General features: G+C 46.2%; 1 protein-coding gene and 2 long non-coding RNA genes across 3 annotated transcripts in view; all 3 read right to left on the reverse strand.

Moving 5' to 3' along the window:
- Window positions 1-2,229: 2,229 nt before the first annotated feature.
- Window positions 2,230-4,743, reverse strand: LOC125924953 (uncharacterized). Its single transcript, XR_007458629.1, has 4 exons — window positions 4,490-4,743; window positions 3,514-3,704; window positions 2,629-2,845; window positions 2,230-2,368 (listed from the first exon to the last, which is right to left on the reverse strand). It is a non-coding gene; the product is annotated as an uncharacterized LOC125924953 (long non-coding RNA).
- A 77-nt stretch (window positions 4,744-4,820) lies between these two features.
- LOC125924488 (uncharacterized) lies at window positions 4,821-11,963 on the reverse strand. The gene is made up of 4 exons (XR_007458438.1): window positions 11,585-11,963; window positions 9,482-9,651; window positions 5,282-5,453; window positions 4,821-4,998 (listed from the first exon to the last, which is right to left on the reverse strand). It is a non-coding gene; the product is annotated as an uncharacterized LOC125924488 (long non-coding RNA).
- A 5,406-nt stretch (window positions 11,964-17,369) lies between these two features.
- BAALC (BAALC binder of MAP3K1 and KLF4) overlaps window positions 17,370-23,947 on the reverse strand; it is an 84,909-nt gene continuing 78,331 nt past the window's right edge. The window contains exon 3 of the mRNA XM_049633563.1: window positions 17,370-18,501. Within this exon, the coding sequence (XP_049489520.1) occupies window positions 18,391-18,501 (111 nt within the window). The 3' untranslated portion in view covers window positions 17,370-18,390. The remainder of the gene's footprint in view (window positions 18,502-23,947) is intronic.

Raw genomic sequence — 23,947 nt, forward strand, 5'->3', positions numbered from 1 at the left:
GAGTCACTTTGGGAAATACGGGGATAAATGTCGTACATATTAGCAGAAATTCATTGCCAGTTAGAAGGAACAGAAGAAACACATCACCAAAAAAAAACCCCAACCTTGGAACTAAGTATCAACTCAGGTAACAAAATCCTGGTGATAAGGAGGGCGAGGACACGGATGATAATGGTTGAGGCTTAATCAGCACCACACCAGGCACTGTTTTATGTGCTTTGCAGACCATAAATCCCAAATACGTAATTTTCCCCATATTTTTAGTATCGATAGCTCACTTGGATTGACTGCTTTGTGTCCAGCACCAGCACTGGTGAGATCCTCACAGATCTCTTATACAGATGTGCCCTACTAGGATTCTAATTCCATAGATGAGACCCCTGAGGCTTAGCATGAAAGCTACGTGGCTAGTAACCGGGGAGCTGGGATTTGATAGACATCCGTCCTGCTGAGCTCAAGCGCTTAGACTGTGCTCTATGACATAAAACATATACTTGTATGTACATAGCTTTTATAAGAACACCTCTTTTCTCTTAAGAAAAATATGAATTGGGGACTTCTTTGTTAGGAGTTGGGCATTGCTCTGCTGAGAGACAAAGTCTGGACTGAATGACCCAGATTCTCTCGTGGCCACGTGATTTTTTTTTGTTTTCATCGCAGTACCGGGCACCCATATCCTCTCACAAGGAGAAGGGAGAGCAATGAACTGAGAGACTGAGTCATTCCCTGGGCCAGGTGACTCCCCGCTCTTTGGCGTTGAGAGGAAAAAGATCTGAGCCAGAATCACCAAATCGTTTGACCCTCTGCTCAGTCGACTTCCAACAGTTCCTACAAGGTTATTCAAAACCAGCTGGCCGGGCTGTGTTCCACATCACCCGATTTATAACTGAATAAAGTTATCTTGTTCTACTGGGTGTTTTCAAGGATTGTTTTGCTCTTTAATGTTGGGAACTCCCCACCGATAGCCGCCACTGGAGAACAAGCAAATAGAGTTAAGTGGGGCAGAAAATCCAAGTAATTCTTGATATCTAAAAATACCTCAGGGGCACCTGGGTGGCTCAGTTGGTTGGGCGGTCGACTTCGGCTCAGTTCATGATCTCACGGTCCGTGAGTTCGAGCCCTGAGTCAGGCTCTGTGCTGACAGCTCAGAACCTGGAGCCTGTTTCAGATTCTGTGTCTCCCTTTCTCTGACCCTTCCCTGTTCATGCTCTGTCTCTCCCTGTCTTAAAAATAAAATGTTAAAAAATAAATAAATAAATAAATAAATAAATAAAATAAATAAAAATACCTCAGAAAAAGTTTGTCAGGTGTTTAATTTAAAAAGATAAATTCCATCGTACGCTGCTGCAAGATTTAGTTGAAAAACAACAACAACAACAGAATATTCTGAGAGCTGTGATTGGTAACCCTTGTGTGATTATCCATCGCAGAGTGAAATCGGGTTGGACTCAGCCTCCCTTTATCTACCTGGATCCTTACCAGTGTGCCCTCTTCCATTCTCGACAGAAGGTCAGTGGGATATGCCCCCTTTTCTGTAAAGTATTATCACTTGAATCGGTTACAAATGATTACATATGAAAGGGAAGAAGGGCATACATATTTATAACATATTCCTTCGCGCGCCAGGTAACTTCATATATTATGCATGCTAGATCTCATTTAATCTTTAATGCGAGCCCATTAAGCTCTACTTCATCTTCCTTGAGAAAGGAGAACATTGAGGCTTAAAATCACCAACTGATCCACATTAAGTCACACAACCAGTAAATGCAGACCCAGGGTTTGAGCCAAAGTCTGTCCAGCTCCACAGCCTGTGTCCTTTCCCCTTCATGAACAGTTCTCAACCCTGGCTACAGACCAGCGTCACCTGGGGAGCTTTTTCAGATAGACCGACGCACTGGAGCACCTGGGTGGCTCAGTCGGTTAAGCAGCCTTGATTTCAGCTCAGATCATGATCTCTCGGGTTCTTGAGTTGGAGCCCCACGTTGGGGCGGAGCCCCACCATCAGTGCGGAGCCTGCTTGGGATGTTGTCTCTCTCTCTCTCTCCATTTCTCTCAAAATGAATAAATAAATTATATATATATATATATATATATATATATATATATATATATATACCAACACCTCGGTCCCACTCCCACTCGAATTATTACAGATCCAGATCTTATGTATGACTAGTGTGTGACACGCTCCTTAAGTATGACAAAAACTTACTTTGACATACCAGAAGAGCTTTACTTTCAAATTTATTTGCTGCTGTTAGAAATGTAATTAGCGTTGTTTTCTCCAACTTGAACCCAGGGGAGGAAAATGAGCCCAGAGTCTCAGGCTACTTCCTCCAGTTTGCCTCCGTGGTAAAAGGAGAACCTGGCAGGAGAAAAAGAAAATTGTAGGCGTTTTGCGCAATCCCTGGAGCCCTATTGCTTCTGCTGACCGCTGCCCAGTGTGGTCCAGCGAATCGATTCTGAAGCACGAGGGGCAAACACATCCCGAAACTGCCGCCAGCCAGACGTTGCTTCCCAGTGAAAAGTAGAAAGTGTCTTCAGCCCTGCGTTTCAACACCCATATTTCTGAAAGACTTCACAAAAGCTATGGAAATGATGTCCCAGCTCGTAACTAGAACTTACCAAGACGGAAGCAAGAGCTAACAAGTTCTACCAACTTTCCATTCATAGGGTTGAAGGCTGGTTGCAAAAAATCCATCATGCCCCTCACGAGTCCTCGGTGGTAGGAAGACCTGACGTTTCTCATCTGTCATCTTTCTCTTTCAGGATCTTGCAAAGGTGTCAGAGCTCTGTCCGTAGCACGGAGACACCAGGCAATGAGCGCTTAGAAGAGGAATTACTAGGCGGAAGAGGGAAGAGAAAAGACCGTCTGAAAGAATAGAGAACAGTCTGGAAGCATCCTGGTTCCCTTGTCTGCAGGGCTTCCAACTTAGGCCTTCTAAACCAAAGGAGTAATTCCACATGAACTCAGACGAGCCCGTCCTGCCTCAATTTTGCCCTCCTCGCAATGGCAGGCATACCTTTAATGGAATTTGAAGGCCTTTTCCGTAAAGACAGAAAAATATAAAGTCTGCTCTTTACCTCCTCACTTTTTGGACACAAATGTGAAAACATTTTCACATCGTATCATTTATTTCTATCTTATGGTAAAAACATCTGTTTTAGGGGGTTATTACGTTATATTTCCAGAAAGGTAACTTCATAATCTGTCCACTAAATCTCAAGAATGTTTAGCTTCTCTTTCTCTTCCTAAATTCTGTACAATCACAGCATGGTGCTCCTCTCAAGGGGACTCCATACAGCCTCATCCTGTGCTTTGAGTTTCCCTGCATTATCTTGTTCAAATAGTCCGGTGCAAGCTGAGGTTAGTGGATAAAAAAGTAGACCAGGAACAGGCCTTGGCTTCTTTCTGAGGCCCCTTTTCAAAGGCAGGACTTCAGAGAGGCACTTTGTGTTCAGACCTCAAAAGGACCATTCTTTCTTGAGTTGTCACCTGAAATAGCTTACCTTTCTTGGTACAATAATTCCTCTAGGTCTAATTGTCTCTGGGCCAAATAACCCTCGTTCCTCTGACTTCTAGGTCTTCCGGCCAAGGGGCAAATTCCCACAGCTCCGTGTCACTAGTTCCAGTACCTAGGACAGACACCTGCACCACGGTTGGCCATTTGCAGGCCTTCGGGCAGCTGTCTGATCTTTGCCTAGAAAGTAATAGCACAGGCCAGCTGATATCAGAGAGTCCGGGTTTAAAAACTGGCTTAAGAGCTTCTAATTGTACAACCTTCCCCAAGTTGCACAACAAATCTTAAAATAAGTTTCCTCATCTATAAAACGGAGATGCTAATAATATCCCGCAATATCTCTGACAATGAAAGAATGTCTATATACTGCATAGCACTTAGTAGGCATTTGGAAGTACTGATTCTTTGCTCCTTTTTCTAAGCCACTATGGCTGGGTTTATATATCTAAATGTTAGGATTTTACAAAGACTAAAACAGAATCTTTTAAGGAGTTTCATTATAGTCAGCAATAACATTATAGTCAGCAATAACAGTCTTTATACTTGTGTTTATTTATCATCTGATTTCATATTATGTGTCTATCATATTATATTTTAGCTGTCTGATTAGACTATGAGATCATGCAGAGTTGGATCTCTGTTTAAAATTCTCTCTATACCCACAGGACTTAAACGCATTCAGTAAATGCTTGATAGATGACAAATGAATTCATGAGTTCCTCAGTAAGCATTTAGGCCATGGACTTTGCTAATGCCTACGTCCCATGAGTGCTTTCAAGCGAATAAACATTTGCTGAGCATATGGAATGCTCAACATAGTATCTCCTAAGGAGCCGAGGCCCTTACAAGAAAGTGAAGTATCCTAATCACTTTATAGTCAAGCATAAGAACATCTATAACAAGGATAAAGCTGTGCCAGAAGCTAGAGAGAGCATGCTGGGGCATTCAGGGGAAAGAGTGATTACCTTTGGTTAAGAGGATTAAGAAATCTTCATTGAAGAATGAGTTATCACTGGAAGTGAACCTTGGAAGATGAGTAAGATTCCAACAGCAGTGGAGAGAAGATGCTCCAGGGGAAGTTTGAGCCAAAGGCAGAATGTGAGACGGGCGTTCAGAGGGCTGCAAGTTTGAAGCACAAAATATGTGCAAGTCGGTTAGAGCTGCAAAGACAAGGAAGGCTTTGAAAGCTAGCCAGACTGAAAAATTGTTTCCTTTTTTTTTTTTTAATGTTTATCTATTTTTGAGAGAGAGAGAGAGAGAGAGAGAGAGAGAGAGAGGGCAGGAGAAGGGCAGAGAGAGAGGGAGACACAGAACCTAAAGCAGGCTCCAGGCTCTGAGCTGTCAGCACAGAGCCCAACGCGGGCCCGAACTCACAAACTGTCAGATCATGACCTGAGCCGAAGTCGGACCCCCAACCGACTGAGCCACCCAGGCGCCTCTGAAAATTGGTTCTTGAGTCAGGCAATGAGAGGTCCTGAAAATTTAGAGCAGAGAAGTTTTAGATTTATAGTAGTTTCCCCTTATCCCTGGGAGATATGTTCCCAAACCCCCAGTGGATGCCTGACACCGTGGAAAGTACGAACCCTATATATACTAGGGTTTTTCCTATACATATGTACCTATGAGATGTTTAATTTATAAATTAGGTACAGTAAGAAATTAACAATAAGGAGAAAATAGAATAACTATAATAATATACTGTAATAAAAGTTATATGAACGTGGTCTCCCTCTCAGAATATCTTACTGTACACTCACCGTCCTCCTTGTGATGATGTGAGATGGTAAAATGCCCCCATGATGAGATGAATTCATGTGAATGACAAATGGCTCAGGCACTGTGACTTAGCGTTAGGCTCCTACTAACGTTCTGAGGGTTTGTCAAAAGGATTATCTGCTTCCAGACCGCAGCTGACTGTGGATAACTGAACTGGTGGAAAGTGAAACCACAGATAAGGGAAGACTACTGTAATTAAGGTTGATTGAGTGTCTTCATTTTACAGATTAGGCAGGTGAGTTTCAGACAGATTAAATGACTTGCCCAGAACGCCGAGTGGCAGGGAAGGAAATCTACAGAGGTCCCTTGACATTCCCACCACACCGGAGCCATTGCTTCGGAAGATCTGCTGTGCAGCAGGGTAGGCTGGGCTGGAGGGAGGGGGACCGAAGCCAGGGAAGCCAGCTGAGAGGAAATGACTGCCGTTTCCTTTACATTCCTGCAATGAAACCCTGCCCCACACAGTGTGACCTCAAACATAAGATGGTCTCCTATTTTCCCAGAGAAGATGCAAAAAGGTTTTGCGAATCTGAACGTAGAAACTGACTAAAGATGGTGGACGGAGCCAGATTTTGAAGGAAATATTCAGTAAGCCAGTCTTACTGAGTCTGGACCTTGAGGGGAGTGAGTGCTATGATCAGATTTGCATTTTAGAAAGGGAATTTTGTCAGCAGTTGTGGAGTCTGGATTCAAGGGGTAAACTGGGAGGCAGAGAGGTAAGAAGAGGTCTGCAGAAATCCAAGAGGCGTGGTGGCTCGGGCGAGGTTGGTGGCTGGCAGGAACGGGTGGAAAAGACAGGCGGGAGAGACAGTTGCCAAGTGTTTGAGACATGGTTCCTTTACAGAGGGGGAGGAGAGAGTCAAAGGTGACTCCAGAGTTTCTGTTTTGAGCAGTTTGGTGGATAGGAGGGCCACTGACTGTGAGCTGCAAGGCACATTGATGACACATTTACAAAGCTCGGAAGTGGCATTAGGAAGGGAAAGATAAAGGCAAAGGATAGGAGAGAAAGGATGTGACCAAAACATAAGCAGAAGAGTCAGGAGTGGCTGAGATGGGGAAGAGGCTGAGCTCTGGGAAACTTTATTCGTCCCATGCCTTTCCCACCAGCTTACATTTCCAAATTGTCCAGAGGCTTAATCACGCGGTACCATTCAGAAAGATTCTCTTTCCTGCTCTGATTATTCCAGAAGGAACAGGAAAACATGGTAATTACCACTCGTAATTTCCTCTCAGGAAAAGCTAAAACTCCTGCAAAATGAGCGTAGTATTTCGTTGACATAGAACAAAAATGGAACAGACTGGAAACAATCTTCCTTCGAAGACAAGCATAAACAAAGTCACTGACCATAACCACTTCTGTCTCAACTGCTGTTGCCAAAGGAGAAAATGGCTAGAAGATCATTGGTCTAGGAATAGGGTGATCAAGCTGTCCTGGGTTGCCTGGGACTTCCATGGTTTTATCAGGGAGAGTCTCACATCCCAGAATCCTTCAGTATCACCCTATCCGGAAATCAGACTTAGATCCTCATCCCGATTCTATTACTGATTGGTTGTGAAAACCTGGAACACAGCTTTTCTGAGCAGAGTTTTCTCATCCGTAAAACGAGAGGAAGGGCTTCCCTTTTTACATTTTCCCTGAGGGGAGTTCATTCAGTCTCATGAATTTAAATATCAGGTGATATTGTGATTTATAATATGAACTATACATTTGGTTTCTGTATAAAGCTCCTAAAACCCTTGGAATTTAAGTGCTGCAAGCCCTAAAGGTGTCTTCTGTTATGTTCATGAGGTGACTTTTGGCAAGTCCTTAGGTAGCTTAAAAATGGGGGCTGGGTGCCAGAGAAACCAACCACGTGATCAGAGGGTTGGAGTCTCACCTCCACACCCCTCACCCCTACCTCTGGGAAGGGTGAGGAAGCTGGAGATTGAGTTCAATCACCAATGGCCAATAATTTAACCGATCATGCCTATGTAATGAACCCTCCATAAGAACCCAAAGGACAGGTTTAGGGAGCTTCCAGGTTGGTAAAAATGTGGAGGTTTGGGAAGAGTGGCACACTTGAAGAGGCATGGGGGCTCTCTGCCCTTTCCCCATACCTTGACCTATGTATTTCTTCCACCTGGATCTTCCTGGTTGCTGTTCTTTTGTAATAAGCCAGTAATATAGTAAGATGTTTCCCTGAGTTCTGTGAGCTGTTCTAGCAAGTGAATGGAACCCAAGGACTGGGTCACGGGAACCTCTATAGCACAGGTGACAACCTGGACTCTTGATTAGCATCTGAAGTGGGGGGGGGGCAGTCTTGTGGGACTGAATTTACCTGAATTCTTCAGGTGGATAGCATCAGAATTGGTTTGTGGGATGCCCAACTGGTGTCGAAGACTTGCTTGGTGGTATGAAAAAACCCCCCACATATTGGATCCAATGACTCCAAATTTTGTATCTCCAGGTCTGACCATCCCCTCTCACCCTCAAGCTACACACTTGAATTTCCAACCTCCTACTCAGCACCTTCACCGTCCAGTAGCCCGCAAGCACCTCGAGGCTCAAACAGAACTCTTGAGTTTCCCCCCAAACCTGTTCTCCCCAGGTTTCTTCCGTAGCTTCTCTTAGTAAATGACACCACCAGCCAGCCAATTGCTTGAACCAAAAACCTAGGAATCATCTTTGATTTCCTTACTTGTCCTCTGTCTCGATTCTAGGCCAAAAAGCAAGTTCTGTGAGCTCAACCTCTAAAATGTATCCCCAATACATCTACTTCTCCAAACAGTAGCCAGAGGACCTTATAAGAATAAAACCCCAGCTCCTTGCTACGGCCCAGGAGGCCCTCTGGATCCAGCCTCTGCTTTGCTGTCCCATCTCACCCCGCCCCTCACCCCTCTCTCCCTTGGGTCCAGCCACACTGGCCTTTCCCGATCCCCAGCTGCAGAGACTTCGCATTCCTTTGTCACTAGGCCCAGACTCCTGTCTGCCCGGATGGCAGTTTTGTGCAGCTGGCTCCTTCTAGTCACTCCGGTCTTGGCTCAAATGTCCCCCCTACACAGGCCTGCTCTGACCACCCACCCTGTGCCCAGGCTGATGCTGCCCAGGAGAGCAAGAGCTGGGCCCGAGCCATGTGGACCCCTGCCCGGGAGGACAGCTTGGCGGGGAGAAGGGCTTCCATACCATGAGACTGTATGGAGTGGACCCCCCCCCCCAATCAAGACAGGGCGGGAACGATAGCATGACCCCCAAGCCCAGGAGGTACAGCTGGAGAGACCCAGCAAGGGAGTCTATGAGAACACAGAAAATCCCCAGAAAAAGTAAAACAAAACAAAAACACCAAGGAAGCAAATAATAAGAGCTTTAAGTATTAGAAGAACTTGAGGGCCGGAAGCAAGCTTCTAACCGGGAAATAAGAACTCTCGATTCCCTTCCCCTCATCCTTTGGCAAACTCCGGAATGGAGGGGAGAGGAGATGAGCAAATAAGGGACAGGAGCTAACCTGGACTTCTGCCCTGAGGCAGGTCTGCCGCTCCTCTCTGCAGGCACGAGGGAGGGATGATCTTTCCTGGGACTTGCCACTCTGATTTCTGAATTGAGACCATGTTTGGACTTTCTGCAACTGTAGGGCTTTCTGTTACCTAAGAATGCCCAGATAAACCTCAGGGCTGCTGTAGGCGGCAGGGGAAAACCTTCCCTTTTAGGATACATGTTTAAGAGACAGGCAAAAATAAAGCTATATTGTGATCACATCCCGCGAACTGTCCTACCTTCCACTGACAAGGAGCCCAGCTTGGAGCTAAGCCAGGGTCTGTCTGAATTCCAGGCCTTTGGAGTCTGTAAAATGTGATCAAGGCTACAGCAGCAAGTGAAGGGTTACCCGAATCTCCTCCACTCTGTCTTCTTTGTCCAGAGGCTTTTCTGTGTCTCAAAAATTAGCCTCAAAGTGGGTGATGGGCAGAGAGGAGGGCACTTATTGGGATGAGCACTGGGTGTTGTATGGAAACCAATTTGACAATAAATTATATTTTAAAAAATAAAGTTAAAAAAATTAGCCTCGATTTTACTCAAGAATTAGTAGGTGAATTGTCACTATTCTTTGTGTTTCAGGGATTTCAAATAAAGCTGTTTTAGAAGGATCTTTAAAAAAATTTATTTTCCTGTGTCCACATAGGTGATATTTTGGAATATACGTACTTACTTGGTTTTTCCCTGGTTTTGACAGCCAGCAAGAAACAGACAAGGAGAACCAAACGAACCTACTCTCAGTCACTTGGTCACACACGTTGGAGCTGAGTGTTCTCCCTTCCCAGAGAAGGGCATTGCACGTTTGGCTCCTGGTTCCGGACAATCCATCGGTGCAAAAGAAATCTGTGAAAATCCCAGCCCGCTGCCAGACAGCTCCTCACGAGGGACTCCTTTACGCCTAAAATCATGTCTCCCTTGCTAGTTACCAATTTAACTAGAACTTGCCAATTTAACCATGCAAATGGAGCTTTAAAGGGAAACACCAAGGCTCCATAGCCTAAAAACCAAGGAAGCAAGGTTTCTTCTTCTGCATTATTGTGAGTCAGTGCTTCTGCACAGAGTGGAGCATGTGTTCCCTTGAAGATTTCCTGAGGGTGGCGGCTCTTGTCTTCCCAGGGTGCCCAAGGCATATTTTTGTATTGAATAACGTCAACCAACAAGGAATTCCCTGAAAATTTAAGTAAACGGGCATTTATCTGGGTAGTTAGAATTGCAATTCAGGAGACCCAGCTTCGGGGAGAAACAGGACTCCTGTTCTGAGGAAGACAAAGAGGGGGCAGAGTTAGAAAGACAGAGGTCATGAGTGCAGATCTCTTTTTGGTCCCCTACGGAAACCAGGATTGAAACAAAGGAAAGTGGGATCTGTTGGGCTAATACGCAAATGAGGAAATGAAACTTGTCAGAGCACGTTGGTTCTTTTCAGAGCGAGGAATGTGAATGACTCAGGTGTCATGGTGAGGAGGGAGTTACGTCCTGGCCTGGCCGAGGGCTTGCAGCTGGCAAAAAGTTCACAGTTTCTCTGCTGAGGAGGTCCATACATTCCTCCTGCCCCTTGTGGCCTCATGGCCCTACTTGAAAGGGACTCTCGCAGCTAGGCTCCATTTTGAAATCTCCTTTACAGTAAGAAGTGCTTATCTTGAAAGAAGGTGCTTTTGTGGTGAATTAGAAGATACAACCTCCCTAAAAAATAAGGACCCGGCTCTCTAGCATATTTACCCTTGATCTGAGTTTTATTTTTAATTTTTTGTTATTAAAAACATTTTTTTAGTGTTTATTTTTTAAAGGGAGAGAGAGTGTGTGAGCAGGGGAGGGTCGGGGAGAGAGAGAGAGAGAGAGAGAGAGAGAGAGAGAGAGAGAGAATCTGAAGCAGGATCCAGGCTCCAAGCTGTCAGCAGAAAGCCCCATGTGGGGCTCCAATTCATGAGCCGTGAGATCATGGCCTGGGCCTAGGTCAGAAGCTGCCCAGGTGCCCCCTTGAGCGGAGTGTTATATGCCAGACCTTGCCCATGTCCTGGGAATTTCAAAGTTGTATCACAGTGCAACAGTAATTAACAACCTTGTGTTTATCCTCATATGCTGGACAGCAGTGCTAAGTGCTTTACAGATACATTCTTACTAAATCCCCCTGCTCCCTTGGGATACTATTAGCGCCATGTTTTTTAAGTTTACTTATTTATTTTGAGAGAGAGAGAGCGTGCCCACACAAGCAGGGGAGGGACAGAGAGAAAGGGAGACAGAGAATCCCAAGCAAGCTCCACACCATCAGTGCAGAGCCTGATACGGGACCTGAACTCACAAACTATGAGATCACGACCTGAGCTGAGATCACGAGTCAGACACTTAATCGACCGCGCCATCCAGGCACCCCTGGAAACTCTTCCCATCCAGGTTGCACCCTAGACCAATTAAACCAGAATCTCCAGGGCTGGGACCTGGGCATAAATAGTTTTTAAAGCTCTCCAGGTGACTCCAATGTGCAGCCTTACTGCAAGCCATCCGTGCTAAGCAACCCTAATAATTCGTTCCACCTGCTAATTTTTTTTTAACTAGAAAAAAATTCTATTCCATTTCGTGGCTTTCCATAAGCAGCGGTTGAGCAGCCACTGTGGCCCCGTGCTACTGTCTGCATAGCATGTCCTTTCTCCTGGAGGACCCCGCTATCTGAGGCCATAATTTTCCTGTTCTGGAACAAAGCAGGAGTGCTTACTATGGTAGATCTATAACACTTAGGTTTGCAATACATTTTAGAAAGATCCCCCAAATGTATTAATATTACCTTGAAAGGAATTTTAACATTATAGAAGATTTCAGAAGATGGCCATTGCCTTTGTTGTTGTTGGAAAAAAAAGGGAGAGAAAGCTAAAAGAAACAAAGGTGAAATTTCACAGATTTGCAGCTAGGGTGCGCTATCATCGATCCTAACAGCTTGGAAGCGCTGAGACACTGATGCTCTGAAAAGGGCTGTGAAGTCACTTGCCATGCATTGTGACGGGGAGGAAATTCACACTCACATTCATGGTGCGGTGGACGGGGCGCGGTTTCCACAGACAGGCAGACATGGGTTCACGTCCCAGCTCCGCTGTCCACTAGCTGTGACAACCCGCCTTCACGTCTCTGCCCTTCACGGGGCTGCAAGGCTCACTGGCAGGATTGCTTCACTGATCAGAGAGTGTGCGAGGCTCCCAGCGCCGTACCTGGCCCAGGGCTGTAATTATCATTATGTGACAGACGCCACGTTATCTACAATTGTGGTCTCACTTAATCCTCACAACGGACCCTCCCAAAGATGCTGTTATTCCCACTGAAGGGAAGTGAGCCCCTCACAGGCTCCACCGTGTGCTCCTGGGTACGCAGTTGTAAAATGCCAGGGTAAGCGCTGTCTCCTGCACCGGAGGCCCGGGTTCTCTGTTTTTCCTGGCTGTCTGGCTGCCACCCCTTGATTCAGAGGCCATCCCATGGCTGGTTTATCTATTAGAACAGAAGGACATCGTCTGTGGATAATGGAGTAAAATAAAAAGGCAAACAAAAATTTGGGGCTATCTCCCCGGCACATGGCAAAGTGACGAAAAAGGTTATTCGGAGCAGAAGGCGCAATGTTATGCATCTATTTTTTTTTTTTTCTTTTAAAGTGGAGTTCTTGGGGCACCTCCGTGGCTCAGTCGGTCAAGCCTCTGACTTTGGCCCAGGTCACGATCTCACAGTCTGTGAGTTCCAGCCCTGCGTTGGGATCTGTGCTGACAGCTCACAGAGCCTGGAGCCTGCTTTGGATTCTGTGTCTCCCTCTCTCTCTGCCCCACCCCTGCTTGTGCTCTGCCTCTCAAAAATTAATAAACGTTACCAAAAAAATATTTTTTTTTAAATAAAATGGAGTTCTACCTGGAAAAGTCCTGGCTAAGAAACTGAAACTGCCAAGCTCAGCCTGGCAGGAAGTGCCCAGACATAGCTCTCTGCTGGGTTAAAAAATCTGGGTGATGGGGCGCCTGGGTGGCTCTGTCGGTTGAGCAACTGACTTCAGCTCAGGTCATGATCTCGCGGTTCATGGGTTCGAGCCCCACGTCGGGCTCTGTGCTGACAGCTCAGAGCCTGGAGTCTGTTTCAGATTTTGTGTCTCCCTCTCTCTCTGCCCCTTCCCTGCTTGTGCTTGGTTTCTCTCATCTCTCAAAAATAAATAAACATTAAAAAAAAAAATGTGGGTGATCCATTGCCTGATCATGTCTGGGTCTTCTGATAGTTCCCCTATTCCTAGAGAATTAAGGATACATTCCTTCTGACATTGGTTTTTATGGTATTCCATGGGGGATGGTTTGGGAGAACAATCTAAAGAAAAATTTTTTTTAGTTTATTTATTTATTTTGAGAGAGACTGAGACAGTGTGAGTAGAGGAGGGGCAGAGAGAGAGACAGAGAGAGAGAGACAGAGAATCCTAAGCAGGCTCTGCCCTGTCAGCATGGAGCCCGATGTGGGGCTCAAACTCACGAAAAGTATGAGATCATGACCTGAGCCGAAACCAAGAGTTGGACACTTAACTGACTGAGCCACTCAGGCACCTCACAATCTGAAGTGATTTAAGGAGACATAAATACTGCTGAAATAGTTTAGGAGTTCACTGCATGAGACACTGAGAAAGAGAGCCCGGGTGGGGGAAACAGTAACAACAACATTTCTCTCACCCTGTCGTACCCTGTCTTACCAAAGAACCATGTTGAACAAACCAGAAACTTAAGAATCATCCTGATTTCTCTCTTCTCTTCATTTCCTGCACCCATTCCATCAGTAAATCTTTATGTTTCCATTTCCAAAATAGAAACTTCTGTCCATCTTCACAATCACTCCCCTTTCCTTGCCACTAACCTCTCCCCACCAGGGCCACTGCAGGGATTTAAGTAGTCTCCTGCTTGCATTCTGGCCTCCTTCCAGTCCATTCTCCTGTTAATGTTCTCATAGCAGTCATCACCATCTTCAATTATTGCGATAATTTATTTCTCTTAGTTTGTTTTTGCTGTCTGCTTCCTTTACTAGAATGTCAGCTCCATCGGGCAGGGGCCAGGTCTGTCTTATTCCTCACTGTACCACAACTTCTGACATCTCGAAGCTTCTTGATAAACACATAGGGAGGAAATGAAAGGGTGAGTGAATACACAACTTCAAATATGAAGTCACATTTGTAACTTGCCTCCTCAGAAAGTTCTCATGAGACTGGCTTCCCAGACTGGTGGGATGGGGAAAAGGACCTTCTGTATTTTGACGACTCCTGAAAAGAACATGAGAACACAGTCTGGCGCAGGGGTTGCAAATGCCAAAGGGCTCAGGCAGGTACCACCAATCTGGAGGCTGTAAGCTGTGTGTAAGCCACAATGAGTGGCGGGGGCCATGACCATCTAGAGACCCCCATAACTTCGACTAATGCGGCCTTATCAGCTCCAGCCAACTGTGTCTGAGTGGCAACAAGAGCCCAGGGGTGTCACATCTCCTGAGCTTTCAAAAGAAGATGGAAAGTTTCTGCATCAGCTAGAATTGGGTTCGGCTGGGAGTACTGACCTGAAAGAGTAGCTTAAGTGAGGTAGACGTGTATTTCTCTCTCACAAAAAGGAGGTCTGGGACGTGTAGTCCTGGACTCACGGAGGCTCAGTGGAATGAGGGACCTAAACTTCTAATTTACTGCCCCGCTCAGCATGGTTTCCATTTCCAAGGTTCCCTCATGACCCAGTGGACTGCTGTGGCTCCAGCCATTACTCCTCATTCCAGGGAGCAGGAAGGAAAAGGAGAAAAGAAAGAACCTGACCATTCTTTTATAAGATTCCCCGGAAGCTTCATGGCCTATTATTTCATTTCATTGGCCAGAACTAAATCATACAGCTACTCCTCGCTGCAAAGGAGGCCGGAAAGTATAATCTTTCTTCTGAGTGGACATGTGGCCAGCTAAGAAAGAAGGGGAGAATGGCTATTGGAGTTCTCAACGACAAGCCTCCGCCAGAGCTGGCCTTTTCTGTGAAATCCTCGGGTTTTAACACCATGACAGACAAATGAAGCATGTCTGCCATTTGGTTCAGCGGAGAGGTTTTGTGAACCCTGCTTAGGGGAGCAAATACGGATGCGATACATTTCTGTGGCAGGCTGGGCTAGTCGGTGAGTGGGGGTGGTGAGGGTCATAAACAGGGCTTGGACAGGGAATCCAGAAAGGAGTATGTTCAGGTGGCCTGGGGGGAGGGGGGCACTGTGGAGGTGGCAGCGGGAAAGGGTGAGGAGATAACGGTCCTTGGCCTGTGCTCCCAACGGGTGCATGGGGCCTGGGCAGATCACGGAGGTCCTTGGCTGCCGTGGCTTCTCTCACCTTGAGGTCTTAGCTCTTCTGATGGCTGCAATTCCAGTCTCCTCTCGATCGTGAGGTCTCTCTTCTTTCTGACCTTCACTGAAAGTGCTCTCTCACACTAGGTCAGGGTCACCCTCTCTGGAGGGATAAGGAAGCCCGAGTTAGATCCGAATTCCCCAAGCCCTCTCCAGCCCTCTTCGGTCACTGCTGCTACCCTCTCAGACTGGGGCTTCACTTCCTCTCAGGCTCAGTGATGATTCCCCTCAGAATAGCTCGGTCTCCCAGGCACGTCAGACCTTGTTGGCAGGAAAGACACCACCCCACGTGTTGGAAAAACCACTGGGTTTGCAGGCAGACTTCCCTCCCTTGAATCTTTTCTGCATGGCTTACTAGTTAAGTGACTATAAATACTTTAAGAACTGTAAACTGGAGAATAGAGTTCTCCTTACCTACTTCATTAAGCGTTATGAAGGGTTCACAGAGATCATATATATATATATATATATATATATATATGGCCTTTGTATCAAAGAAGAAAAAATCTAAATAGCTCTAAATATAAATTGAAGGTTCCAGTAAAGACTCTCTGTATCGTCTATATGTTTGAAATTGATGACTTTATTGACACAAACTTTGCAATAGAAAGTGTTATGTTAAGAGAATAGTGAGAATCAGTTCTTGTATCATACACACAGGAAAAAACTGCAGGTGAATTTCCAGTAACACGGTTTAACTTCTGATCACTACCTTTTTGTGAAATCCAGATTGTGCCAGGGAGGCGCAGATCATATATGCCCCTCATTCCTTTCTCCCCCAGAAGTGAGACATTGTTTCTATATAAAACAGAGATACCCTCTCCAGTTAATGCATTCCACGCAAGGTGCAACAGTTACATGAAGCACAAACAAGGCTGTAGAGAGAAACTGGTGTAGTCCACGACCCACGGACAGGGGCATGCTGGGGAAGGAACACCCCATACAGAGACACGACACATGTGCCTAGGAGAATGAGCCCTTGAGCTTGCAGGATTGTTGCCAACCTTTGGCAGTTGGGGGCTCCTGCTGAGTAACGCCAATGAGCCCTTGAACTTGCAGGATTGTTGCCAACCTTTGGCAGTTGGGGGCTCCCGCTGAGTAACGCCAGTGGGGACATCAGAGCCACAGATGTTGCTTGTATTGTATTATTATTATTTAATTTTCAGAACATGAAGTTCTTTAAAAGCCCTTTCTCAAAGAATCAAAATGATAGAGGTTTGGGAAAACTGTAGCTTTGTGTATGGTAAAGAGGCTTGTGCAGTGATTAGGAGAACACCCAGATCCGGTCTAGGAGAGAAAGCTACCCTGAATGTAAAAGTGAGAATTCACAACATACCCTACATTTTAGGGTCTAAGTTAGTCCCCTAGTTATAAAGTCCACTGTCAGATTCAGAATATACAAGGGTGACTGGCCAGACTCAAAATCTCTTAGCATCTGCAAGGTGCCTGGTGTAGGGCTGGTATTCAATGTTTAATGAATACAGTCTACAAAAGGAGGAAGGAAGGAAGGAAGGAAGGAAGGAAGGAAGGAAGGAAGGGAAGGAGGGAGGAAAGGAGGGAGGGAGGGAGGAAGGGAGGAAGGAGAGAAGGAGAAAAGGAAGGAAGGGAGGGAGGAAGGAAGGGAGGGAGGGAAGAAGGGAGGGAGGCCGTGCTTGTGTTTGAGGAATAACAAAATTGACAAGTAATGAGGCCAAGTTTCTAAATGTTAACCTACATGTCACTTCTCTGGACCGTATTACATAAACAGACACCATCAGGCTGCCCATTTCTGCTAAACATGGAGTTTATTGGTATCATTTGGTACAACTTTAGTCCTACCTTTCCCAGTCCAGGCATGTTAACAATCCTTTAAAATTATGCTACATTACTTTGGAGGAAGATGCTTCCACCTTAACACGTGTAAAGAAAGGTTAGATAATTTTAATCTATCAAAATATTTTTTTTACTGCCTCTGATTTCTAACACAGTGCACGTCGGTCAATGTGATGGCACATCAACTCGGCACTGCCTTTCTAAAGCGATTCCTTCGGGCGCCTGGGTGGCTCAGTAGGTTAAGTGTCCGACTTCAGCTCAGGTCACGATCTCGCGGTCCGTGGGTTCGAGCCCCGCGTCGGGCTCTGGGCTGACAGCTGGGAGCCTGGAGCCTGCTTCCGGTTCTGCATCTCCCTCATTCATGCTCTGTCTCTCTCTGTCTCAAAAATAAATAAACGTTAAAAAAAAAAAATAAAAAAAAATAAAGCGATTCCTTCACAGAAAGCACACGACGTAGCCTTAGGCCTGGTGCTGTGTACGAGAGGCCGGAGGGAGGCCGTATGTGCTGCCAGTATGTTCTGGATTATCTGCCTCTTGCGAGCAGTGTCTACGCTTTGATTAACAATTGCAAATGACCCAACTGGAGAGAACAGACACTCAAGAGCACAAGCGAAGAGAACTGGGACGCTCTGAAATGCAATGTCTGGCTGAGCCCTGAGGGCCGTCCCGGTCAGATGTGTTGACCACGGTGACCACGATATTGCGGTACGTGGGCAAACACGGACACCTGTATGGGGGGGGGGGGGACACTGAAGGCAGATGAGAGACAGGTGTGACTGCATCACAGAGACCTCCCAAAACATGCTGTGAGCGTGGGCGGGGTTAGTTTGTGTGACACTGGATCTCTGAATCTGTCTCCTACTGAGCTAAGGAGACGGGTGTCACAGGGGTTTTCCCTGTTTCTCGGTCTCTCCTACATCTGGGTTTACAGGTGGGCGGAAGACGACTGTTAAGTGAACACGGTAAGCTTTCCGATGGTGGGCTTCCTTCCGAAAGACAGAACGAAGGAACAGGCCGACCCGCAAGAGTGCACACCGCCACGGCCAGCGGGGCTTAGAGCCCACGTGCGCGTCGTTCTCCCAGGAAACGCACTCCGTCCACTTTTCTCCGTGTCACAAACCCGCCCGTGGCTCTCGCTCACCACGGCCACGTCAGACCGCATCGCACGGGTTGCAGAGAGGCACGGTCACTGCAGCGTATCACCATGTGCAAACACTGTGCCAGTACAGCTCTGTGGTGAGGAGGGCGCCGAGAAAGTCCCCGCAGCCCAGGCAGCCGCTCACTGCCTGGCAAGACGGTCCCTCAGGGCACTCAGCAGCGCTCACGTTCAGCAGGGGCCACCCGCTTCTTCAAGGCTCCTTGATGGGCTCCAGTAGGGGGAGGGCACCAGAGTTGTCCATCTGCGCTGCTAGCCGAACGCTCCTGCTAGTTAACACAGTTCTTCGTGATTCTTCGACTTCTGTCCGCCTGTCGGATACTGTCCGTAACATTAATGGTGACTTCTTTTGCAGACATTCGCTTAGCGTCTCTTTTAGCCTGTTAGAAAGGTTAACATCATGAACTGAGTTAGCAGAACACATCCCGGTTTGCATTAATCTCCTGAGATTGCTACACACACGTGCGCACACACAGGCAAGAAGAACGACCCACAGGAACACATGCACATGTCCTCCTTTTCAAAGCTTTCTCTGTTGAAACTCTCATGTTGACCTAGCACAGAGCCTGGCATCAGGCATGCTCAGTAAAACACTGTTGAATGAATGCATTAATTAGCGAGGGTCCATCAAGGGGTAGTGTGAAAGGTTTCACAGCCGGCTTTAGTAAAGCAGTTAAGGAGTTGAGCTTTGGAGCCAGACAGGCTTGTGGTTAAAGATCGACTAGATAATTTCACTATGCGCGAGTTTTTTCTTTTTTAAATATTTCCTTTTCATCACAGAATCTTTCTTTTCTCTCTCTCTCTCTCTCTTTTTTTAAGTTTATTTATTTACTTTTGAGAGAGATAGCACAAGTGGGGAAGGGGCAGAGAGAGAGGGAGGGAGAGAGAATCCCAAGCAGGTTCCGCACTGTCAGCGTAGAGCCTGATGTGGGGCTCAAACCCACAGAGCCGTGAGATCATGACCTGAGCCGAAACCAAGAGTCAGATGCTTAACCAACTGAGCCACCCAGGCACCCCTGAGCAAGTTTTTTCTAACCTAACCCTCAGTTTTCTCACCTGTAAAATGGGGGATAACAATAGGACCTACCTCACAAGATTATTGTAAGGATTAAATAAGGTCATGAATTAAGGTTCTCAAATAATGCCTGTTGCTAAATAAAACTGACACACACACAAAAAAGATTCAGTAAGTATAAGTAAAAAGGAAGATAAATTATTTGCTTCTAAGTGAAGATAAAATGATCAAAGTCCAGAATTCATACTAAATACTAAAACATTGACTAAACTGTAGGTTCTTGTACCCTATGTGCTCCACCTCACGAGTAAACTTTAACCTAGTGGGGAGTGATTTTGTGTCCATTCCGCTCAACTGTATGCTTGCAGCAAGCGCGAGAGGGGTCCTGTTGAGTCATCTCCGTGGTAGACAGAGATATGTGCTGCCCAATCCCAGTCCAGGGAGCCCTGCTGCCTAGCTGCTGGGAGTGCAGTCAGTGAATCACTCGAGCTGTCCCCTTGGGGTGTCTCAGCTGCAGAAAGCCCCCTCACCCCAGGTCATGCCTTTGCCAGGGTGGCCCAATGCGGGGTATAAAGGCCTGGCCATTTTGGTACAAAGCAGGCCGGCTCTGAGCAGCCACTTAGCTCCAGAGCTCCCTGTGGGGCGGGCTCAGCTGCAGCTACTCTGCTAGGCCTGCCTCTGGCTCACCTTCTCCTCTGCCCACTCCTGCTTCCGAACCTCCCCTCCGCAGGGGTTGACAGGGCACTTCCCAATGAGCATCCTGTATAATGACATCGCAGCATCTGCTTCCTGGAAAACACAGTCAGCCTCAGATCTGAGGAAGCATCTCCCAGGGCGTGAGAGTCTCCCTGCCGGGCGTGGATGCAGACGGATGCGTGTTTTTAATACAATATGGCCCCCGAATACAAGCCAACTACTTCAGCTGTAGGGCGTCCAAAGAAATGGTGGACTAGTGCACCACTGGAGAAAAATAAATCGGCCTGGTTAATTTACTAACAAATGATAGGTAGTTTGTGTCATGTCACATACATCCTGTGCGGTAGCTGCTGGAGACGCCCCCTCCAGATTCTCTTTACGTGCCTGGTGCATCCATACCCCCAGATGCTGTGAGTTTTGTCTGCTAACTGCCCACAGCAGCACCCAGTTTTTAAGAATTGTCTGATCAGATGACATCTCATCTGATCAGAGCCACCTTGCTCAGAAATGCCACAGAGGTCACACACTAATTCCTGGAGACAGCCCAAAGCCCATGTCTGATGGTTGGGGATATAAAAGGCTGGCCATGTTGCCTCAAGGGGATATAAATCTATGATGTCTTCATGCTCCAGAGTCCCCTGTGGGACCAGGCTCCCTGAGGGATTCAGCAGAGCTCACATATTTGCTGAACTGGGTCCTCTGCCCCATCCTGCTTCCCTTATTACCATATGGGCTTCACCTGACAGTACTCTTTTTTTTTTCTTGATGTTTATTTATTTTGAGGGGGGGGGGTAGACAGAGAGGGAGAGAGAATCCCAAGTAGGCTCTGTGCTGTCAGTGCAGAGCCTGACATGGGCTCAATCTCGTGAAACGTGAGATCATGACCTGAGCTGAAATCAAGAATTGGGACACTTAACCGACTGAGCCACTCAGGCACCCTGAGAGTACTCTTTCAATCAATTGCTTGCACAAGAATCCTCATCGTAGGTTCTGCTTCTAGGGAACTTGACCTAAGTCACTTTATGGGTGATTTGAGAGGTATTTAAGGGATAATATTGACCATATGCAATTTGAGTCTTACCCATTGATTTCACGAGCTAGGATTTTACTGTTTTCCTCTTCATGTTCCCAGTGCCTATTACCATCTGAGACGGAACAGGTTCTCAATTTAGGTTTGGCTGAATTAGTGGGTGAATGAATGAATGAACACACTGCATTTGTCAATGTCCCCTTGCTTTAACGACCCGAAGTCAATGCTGTTTAAGGATTCAGTCTTACAACTCAGCTCTTCCAAAGCCTGAACTGGCACCAGGGCTAGCACTGACTTTGATGGGTTTATTTCTCGCTAAAAGCAGAGAACCCATAAAGTCCCACCCCCAATTTGGTTTCTCCTAAAGAAAAGTGTGGCAATCCTGAAGCTGATTCCATCTGATTTCCATTTGGGGTGCAATTGCACACAAGCTTTGAGGACTGGGGCATGGAATAGAGACACAGAGGCTGTATTTGAAAGGAGCCAAGGTGACGGCAGCATTCCTCTCAAACTGGTGGGTAGTCAGAGAGCTTTCCAGAACGGAAATGTAAACTTTCCAAACGGTACAACTACTTTCCTCTAGATTTACTGGCAAGATTTCACAAAAGGTTATTAAAGATTATACCCAGAAAATGCTCTGCTCTGTATTTCAGTCTGCTTCTCTAAGCTTAAAAATATAAGCAAAAATTTAATAGTTGGATGATTCTTAATTTCCTAGCCTGGTTAAGTAGGGAGTCCAAGGCTACAAAATAGTCATTCCCAGAACAGCCACAGACTATGTATGACTTTATAAATTTTTTAAATGTTTATTTATTATTGAGAAACAGAGACAGAGCACAAGCAGGGGAGGGGCAGTGAGAAGGGGAGACACAGAATCTGAAGCAGTCTCCAGCCTCTGAACTGTCAGCACAGAGCCCAATGCAGGGCTCGAACCCACAAACCACGAAATCATGACCTAAGCCAAAGTCAGACGCTTAACGGACTGAGCCACCCAGGTGCCCCTGTATGATTTTAATCTCAAGCACAGTGGGGCAATTTCTTTTTTTTCTTTTTGCAATTTCTTCTTCTTCTTCTTCTTCTTCTTCTTCTTCTTCTTCTTCTTCTTTAAATGTTTATTTATTTTTAAATTTTTTTTTTCAACGTTTTTTATTTATTTTTGGGACAGAGAGAGACAGAGCATGAACGGGGGAGGGACAGAGAGAGAGGGAGACACAGAATCGGAAACAGGCTCCAGGCTCCGAGCCATCAGCCCAGAGCCTGACGCGGGGCTCGAACTCACGGACCGCGAGATCGTGACCTGGCTGAAGTCGGACGCTTAACCGACTGCGCCACCCAGGCGCCCCAAAATGTTTATTTATTTTTGAGAGAGAGCAGAGGAGGGGCAGAGAGAGAGAAAGGGACAGAGGATCCAAAGTGGGATCTGCGATAACGGGCTCTGTGCTGATAGCAGCAAGCCCCGACACAGGGCTCGAACCCACAAACTGTGAGATCATGTCCCGAGCCCAAGTTGGCTGCTCAACCGACTGAGCCATCCAGGCGCCCCTTCTTTTTGCAACTTCTTAAATCTATATCCAGAGAAGCCTGCCCTAGCGGTGGTGTTCAGAGCACAAGCTTTGGGGTCAGACAGACCTGGACTTAGGGCAAGGCTTTGTCACCAGTTAGTTTTCACAAGACATGTTGCTTTCACCTCTGAGTCTCAGTTCCCTTACCTGAAAAATGGGGAGATAATGCCTGATTCTCTGTGAGGCTTTTTGAGAGAATTAAGCATATCACTTAGCATTAATAGGGTGACCAGCTTCCCCTGGTTTGCCCCAAATTGACTGAAAGTCCTACATTCTGGGAGCCTGCTCAGGCCGCTGCAAACCAGAACAGTCACCCCAGTTATAGCTAACATTAATTCTATTTGCAAAACGGTGATGTCGAACATACTAAATTTAAATGGAAAGCCTTCTTATTCTACCTAAACTATGGCTCTTGCTACTCCTGTGTCCAAACAACAAGGACAACACCTCTGCAAGGTTATACGTTTGGATAAAAGGCACTGGAGTTCTTTACTCCAATGACAGATACAGGTTCGAAGCCACAAACAAGTCCCTTTCAAACAATTATGCTGTATTGGTAATTAAACATTAGAACAACAGTGCATTCTCTTGGAAGCGTTTTATAAAAGAGAAGCTTTCAAGTCTGAGGCATCAGCAGAAAGGCGTCCACCCCTTTTACAGCAGCACAGACATTCAGGAGGTCGGTCGTTGCTGTAATCTAGTTACAAGTTGAAAATCTCAGATTTCAAGCCTGAAGGAGAGGGAGAAAAAAGATGAGAAAGAGGGCTACAATGCCAGATTATTTTCTCTAGAAGCCCTGAGAAGTTACTTTGTCCTTCTACAAGAGAAGAGCTATGTGGGTATGTGGGACAATTGTCCCATTTTGGTCCTCAGAACCTCTTGACATTTTAGGGGCGCTGGGTGGCTCAGTCGGTTAAGCATCAGACTTCGGCTCAGGTCATGACCTCCTGGTTCGTGGGTTCGAGCCCTGTGTCAGCCTGTGTGCTGACAGCTCGGAGCCTGGAGCCTGCTCCGGATTCTGTGTCTCCCTTTCTCTCTGTCCCTACCTACTCACACTCTGCCTCTGTCTCTCTCAAAAATAAACATTTAAAAAAGAACCTCTGACATTTTGTATTACAGATATTTTTCTCTCTGATGTGGTTCTCAGCCAGCCAAACCTTTTTATTTAACATCCCACTCCCTTTATTTAACTAAAGGAAAAGAAAACATGTCCCAATTGCAATTACTGACTTAAAAAAAAAAATCTTCTGGTTCTCAACTCAGTGATGAGAGAAATCTATTTGGCACCTTTTTCTTTTGTGGCTGTCTGCTAATGCAATCCTTCCTCCACTTCTAAAATTCTTGTTTTGTGAGTTTTATCACCACTGACTCTTGTTAATGGGCCACCTCTTGATTCTCACTCAGTTTTACAGCTTTTCTGTTCTTCCCTCTGCCTCATTTTAATTTCTGCAGGTGTAGAATTCTGTGAATCATGGATTTTAGTCCTCTTGGTACTGCCTCTTTAATTAAAAGTAATTTATTGG

The sequence above is a fragment of the Panthera uncia genome, chromosome F2 (assembly GCF_023721935.1).
Source record: "Panthera uncia isolate 11264 chromosome F2, Puncia_PCG_1.0, whole genome shotgun sequence".
Taxonomy (NCBI): Eukaryota; Metazoa; Chordata; class Mammalia; order Carnivora; family Felidae; genus Panthera; species Panthera uncia.